General features: G+C 31.2%; 1 protein-coding gene across 1 annotated transcript; it reads right to left on the reverse strand.

The window, feature by feature from the left end:
• Positions 1-252: 252 nt before the first annotated feature.
• LOC148201274 (uncharacterized) lies at positions 253-3,062 on the reverse strand. The gene is made up of 5 exons (XM_088113237.1): positions 2,908-3,062; positions 2,020-2,164; positions 1,881-1,949; positions 1,348-1,454; positions 253-889 (listed from the first exon to the last, which is right to left on the reverse strand). Exons 2-5 carry the CDS (start codon positions 2,153-2,155, stop codon positions 434-436), a joined length of 768 nt encoding a protein of 255 aa, XP_087969363.1. The 5' UTR covers positions 2,156-2,164; positions 2,908-3,062; the 3' UTR covers positions 253-433.
• Positions 3,063-6,723: the final 3,661 nt, after the last annotated feature.

Genomic DNA, 6,723 nt, shown 5'->3' on the forward strand with positions numbered 1-6,723 from the left:
CAAACGAATGAAACAGAAGCACCTAAAAAGCCATTTCCCATTGAACAACAAACTAAGAATGTCCTTGAATGAGGAATTTGAAAAAGTAAACAACTTCAATAAATGTCCTTCGTGGGCAAGACTACTTTGCATCCTGTATTTCCCTGGAATAGATTGTTGTTTTCTTAACTCCAGCTTTCCCATTCTTAATATCATTTGATATTATGAACTATTTAATTTTGTATATTCGTTTACCATTCCAGATACTGAATGTAGATCAACAATAAAACTATTCTAAACGAAGTTCAACTCCTACAAAAATATTATTTTTCATCAGTCCTTGAGCTGACAAACTATCATGTTCAAACCACGCAATGAACTGCTGAAAATCAAAAAGTTAAAACAAGATATTGGAACAAGCACCGGTTACTTGCTCTAGGCATGGTGAAAATTCTCACCTGCGGGTCTGAGCATAGTCATCAGGTTCATCACTGTTCCCCCTCACATTGTCTTCAAGTGGCTCATTGAATTCATAATTGTCTGCTGCACCTGTTCCTTCATTTTGCTTGCTTCCGAATTCACCACTAGCTGAGCCAAGATCTCCACCAGAATTTCCACCAAATTGGTAATTACTAGTTTCAGCATTGCCACCGCCATAGCTTCCTGTAACACCAAAACCACCACCACCTCCATAGCTTCCACCCCTGCTGTTGTTTCCTCCATAACTATCACCGCCATAACTTCCACCCCTGCTGTCGCCATATCCACCTCCACCATAGCCACCACCACCACCACCATAACCACCACCACCATACCCACCACCTCCACCATAGCCACCTCCACCACCACCGAACCCTGGACGTGCCCTTTCTGTAGCATAATTCACCCGAATTCTCCGACCATGAAGATCCTGTAACACAACTATTAGAGATACCAAAGAAACATTGCCAATCTTGTAATGTAGGCAGACATTAGCATGATTAATCTATTGAACTAACTGTAACAATTACTCGATGCTAAATTCTAATGGAACTATCATGTGAAGAATTCTATCCTTGTTCCTTCTTTATTTTATATAGACAAGATTAATTGGTTAAACAATTTACTAAAACATGTATCTTTCAAAGTCTCGATCATGGTTATGAAATCTAACTCCATATTATAAGAATTCGTTGGTTTCACAAATATTCTTATTTTTAAACTTACTCCAGGAATACTAGGTTTTCACTAATTCATAAATAATATCAGGACAACTTTATAATTTCTTCAAACATACATATAAAATTACAGAAGTATTTAACAACATGCTTCCAACGTGAAATGTCACGAATGACATTTTTAAAAGTTAGCACGGACAATAGATAGTACCTGACCATCCAAGGCCTGAATTGCAGAAGATGCATCCTCACTTGTTGCAAAGGTTATGAAGGCAAAACCTCTTGACCTACCAGTTTCACGATCCATAATAACCTTGGCTGGAAGAATATCCAAAACATACAGTTTCAGAGCAGATATCAATAAGCAACATATTATGAAATTAAACATGTTTGCTCGACAAAGACATTTTTTAATGCTTGCTATATAAACATTTGATTGTTACCCGCCACTTTGTTACACAATACAGATGGTGGCTGTTAAAACACACTATCATCGCTAAAAACTACAATTGTGAAATTCATACGAAGACAGAGGACAGACTAAAGTATTTCTACTATGTACATAACTATCAATGAGTAGCCACTCTATCAAAGCATATTCATAATGTATGTCATTGGATTCTTCGGAACACTGAAAAAAGTATTCACAAATGACTTTTTTCCTTTTTCATGAGTGTGATATTTATTTATTACCTCTACCTCAAATAATGAAAAACTAGTGGACTATGTATGTCAGAAAAGTACCATCAAGAACTTCTCCATAGCGAGCAAATGCCTCCCGCAGGCTCATATCATCAGTGCTGTAAGAAATACCTGCAGCGAAAGTTTAAAAACTTAAGCTGAGTTCCATTCTGAAAATATACGTCATGCTAAGCTAAAGTACCTCCGACAAAAAGCTTTGCAGATGACATTGATCTAATTGCTTGGAAAAGTGAGGGGCTAGACATAGAAAAATCTTGATTCATGTGCTTGACAGCAGAATTCTTGAGTAGATTTCCAATTTTATTTAAGAACGCCATTGTTCAAACCTACAAAAGTATCACAAGCCAATAATTTACACAGTATGTTAATTGATCAATGTAACTTATGCTCATCGGCACACAAAAGTTCCAAACCCCAGATCATATTCTTTCATATTAAAAATAATCATCAATGCAATTGCAATGTATTTTCTCACTAGCCACAGCTCAAAAATTAAAAGTGACCACCAAACGTTGTGGAGTTGTGGTTGAACTCCACACTCCACAGCATCAAGTCTGTGGCGTGCCTTGTTCAATCCAATCGAAATACAGCGTATTCCCCACTTAACCATGAACTCATAGTAGTTATGGATTCGTGAATGAATGTTTTCAGTATCATTTCAGAAGGAATTCATTCCCAGTTAAAATTACTAACATATAATAGCCTTTCGCACCAAAAAGTTTGCCCCACTAGAAAGACACTGAATCGACAAGAACTCTTATATATGCTGAATACATGTTCATATGTGCAATAGGTCTGTCATAAACTTCTGAGGGAAAAAACAAACCCACCAGCCAAAGTACAAATAAAAAAAATGAGAATACCCACTTGTGATTTAAACAAAAAGAAGGCTAGCGGATCGTAAAAAATTAAATATTGCAGAGTGTAGGGCATAACCAAAGAGAAAAATAAGAAACTGCTACGAATCCAATAACAAGGGCATGCAGGGGAAAAAGAAACCAGCAAGAGTAAAATGTTGATAGACGTAAAAGAAATTAGTCCAAAGAAAGTTGTGAACTTTAGATCTTACCGGCCTTGTAGAACAGAACGGTGGTTCTGTTGTACTCGGTTCTCTCTTTCGGAGGCGCGTGAAGCTGTTAAAACCTAAAACCCTTGAATCTCCACGCTGAACTAAATAGGGCTTTGGCTCTGCAACTTGACACGTGGTGACTCTAGAATAAATAACACTAAAATAATGTACTCTGTTTTAAAACCCTTCCCCAACTTACCCTTCCAGAGAGTGGATTAATATTAAATATAATATCTCAAATTTAAAATATATTTCAGAGTCTGATGTAAAACATGATTCATGATCACAAATCCAAGGAAGAAAAAGAGTTAGCAAAAATTGATGATCTTTACAAAATCTATCTGATAAGAATTCAATATACAGTATATAAAATATTTTTTAGTTTATTTCAATAAAATTTCCAAAATTTATTTATGCACAAGACAATTTCATATTAAGAACATTTTTTTATAGGTGACAACGTTTTATAAATTTAGATATTCAATTGTATCATATAAAATTCTCTAAACGAAATAATAAAACGTTATTTTATTAAAAACTATATTTAACTATTTAAATGATATATTAAAATATATTGAATTATATAGTAAAGGAAATGTATATAAAGCATTTGTAATTAAGCTAGTCGTATTTGTTTCGAATGAAGTTAATGTTAAAATTGATTGGCAAACACGCATTATTTTCATTGCAAAGAATGGAAAGTGAATAATTGAGAGATAAAATCATTTTTTCAATCTTCAGATATATGCGCAGATTTAAAAATGTGGTCTTTATATTTATATTTATAACCGTGTTACTGGTTTCCATACTTGTGTATGAAGATTTAACATGAATGCGGTTCAAGACAAATGATGCAAATGTAATAATAACAATAATAAACATATAATAATAATAATAATTAATTTTTATTTTTTTTCGTTATAATAATTTTTATGATTATATATAATATTAATAATTATCATTTTATATTATTTTTACTAAAGTTATTTTAATAATTTTCAATTTATATAATTAAATCATTTTTTATCTGTGAAATATACTTTTACATTTATTATCATAAATTTTATTTCTAAATTTATTATCGCTTTCTTCCATATTATTAAAATAAACAAAATCAATTTATTCTCAAATACTCAAATTTATCTGCTTTCTCTCTCCTAAATATATTATCTAAAGTGAACATACTTCCAAATTATCCTCTAAATAAACACAACCTTAATGAAACAAATGTTATTAATTTCATGTTCAAGTTTCACGACAGAGAATAAACCCTTAAATTTTCTATTCTACATAATATATTTAAATAACCGGTAGTTTACTCTTAGATTAACTCGAGCTAACAATTAAAATAGAAGATATGTAGTATTGTAGTTTTCATGGTCCTATTAAATTTTCAATACACAAATAACAGTTCATCCAGAAGTATATAAAGCAAAAATAAATTTTCGTGTTACAAATTAAAATATACATAGACTGTAATATTATTTTATATTTTTATACATTTATTGATTATCATGATAAATTGTTTAACTTTTGTTATAATTAATTGAAATTCATAAAATGAATAATTAAGATTAGAGGTGAAAAAAATTCAAAATATAATAATTATTAATTGTTAAATATTATATACATATTCATTTTAATAATATTAAATTATTATAGGATTCTTTACACTTTTAACATATAAAAAACTGTTAATTTTATGGAACATATAAAATGCTATTAGAATGCTTAGAGTTAACCAACGTACCTACAACGTCAAAATATATGCAAGTTCCTAATTTATTAAGAATTGTATCACAATAAAATAAAAGTTTAATATTTAGAGTTTTACAAAAGATCTTATAAAAATAAAAAGTAATATCTTATGTCTATATGCTCCATCACCACCAAACACCAAACACTTGTTCTACAAAAACATAATCGTCTATTCGGATAATTAAGATCATCATTGCAACCTAGAAAACAAACAGAATATACAAACACAAATATAACGATAAACTAATATTACCATATATATATATATATATATATATATATATATATATATATATATATATATATATATATATATATATATATAATTGAATTATGAAAATAACAATTAAACACAAGTGAATCAAACAATTCCTAAACATAAAGATGTTAACTCTAGACTTAACCATTCAGATATATGTACTGATGTAGAATTTTGGTGGGTTATGTATTTGTGGTAACCTTCAATTCTCTACAGAGTTATTGCCAATGAATTTTTCTCTACCATACACAAGGTTAGTCCTTTAATGCCTCAGGACAAGGTAAAGTTCCTATATTAGGACCTCCTACTCCTCTCACCACATACTCCACCATTCTCTACTTAAGATTGGATGATTATTAAAACATCATAAACACTTATACTAAATCCTTACATCAATACATACAAAATTTAAAACAACACGGGAAATTTCTCCTTGCAATTTCCTTTTATAACATACTTAATACATACATACAATCATATTATAGTTTATAAACTTACATAGTATTCATAGAAATTAACATGTTAGTTGGGAGGTAGGCCAATGTCAATTTGGCCAAAATATTTACAAAAATGTTCTCATGCATTTTTAATGTGGGATTTTGCTACACTTGATGTGGAAATGATGATATTGAAATCCCTTTGTGTTAGTGTAATGAGAATCAACGTTAAATGTCCTGCATCCAATAAAAGAATATACAAAATGAGTATTTATGAACTTTAGAGTTTACATGTTCTTATTAAACGAAGGATTTTAGTCAAGGAAAGGAAGAGCTGATGAGTAGAAAAGCCAAACTTAGGATATAGATTAAACCACTCCGAAAGAAGATCGAGTTATAGAAGTTAAAAGGCATTGTAGAATAAGTTCAATCGTTCACTTAAGTACCCTAAACCAGTAAAACTCAATCTTTTCCTGAGTGGCTCAATCTCTGTCCCAAATTTGACTTTGCTAGTCACTAACTCTTCTTCAACTTGGTCATACGCAAGACAAAAAGATGATACTCATTAAGAAAAAACTCATTTCATCGTAGTTGTTTTTATTGGTAAAAAGATGAACTGAGGTGAGTGGTAGGATACAAACAAAAGTTTCATGTGAGATAAAACAAGAGATGAACATGAATTTATATACATATAAGATACTTCCTTTGGTAAGAGGCCAAGTTGATGAAATAATTGTCAGAAAATTTTGAAATGAAGGATCTTGGCCTTGCCAAACAAATTCTTGGTTTGAAAATCTCCAAAGATAGATATGAAGGTATTTTAAACTTATCTCAAGATAAATATATAGAAAAAAATTTGCATAGCAGATTTAATGTTGGAAATGCTAAAACCAGAAATACAACTTTGGGAACTCACTTAAAGTTTTCAAAAGGGAAGCAATCTCACTTTACAAGGGTTCTCTGATGCATACTTGGAAGGATATCTGGATGGTAGAAAGATCACAACAAGTTACATTTTTACATTGGGTGGTACAACTATCAGTTGGAAGTCTAAACTTCAAGGAAGAGTCTCCCTCTCAACCATTGAAACTGAATATGTAGTTATCTTAGAAGCAGTAAAGGAGATGATATGGTTGAAGATCCATTAACCCATTGTCTTAAGGTTTTGGATAGAGAGTAATGTCAATCCTTTATGTGGTTGGAGTCAAATCTCATCGGTGTGGTATCTCCCTAGTTAACCTCCTCCTCGATAAACTCAACAAGTAGTATTAGAGCTAGGTTGAGCTCAAATGAGTACAATGAGAGTCAAATTAGGCTTAGACGAGTACAATGATCTCTGTATCAAAAGTCTTCCTAACAAAG

Source organism: Vigna umbellata, chromosome 4 (assembly GCF_029865625.1).
Source record: "Vigna umbellata cultivar VRB3 chromosome 4, Vumbellata_1.0, whole genome shotgun sequence".
NCBI classification, from domain to species: domain Eukaryota; kingdom Viridiplantae; phylum Streptophyta; class Magnoliopsida; order Fabales; family Fabaceae; genus Vigna; species Vigna umbellata.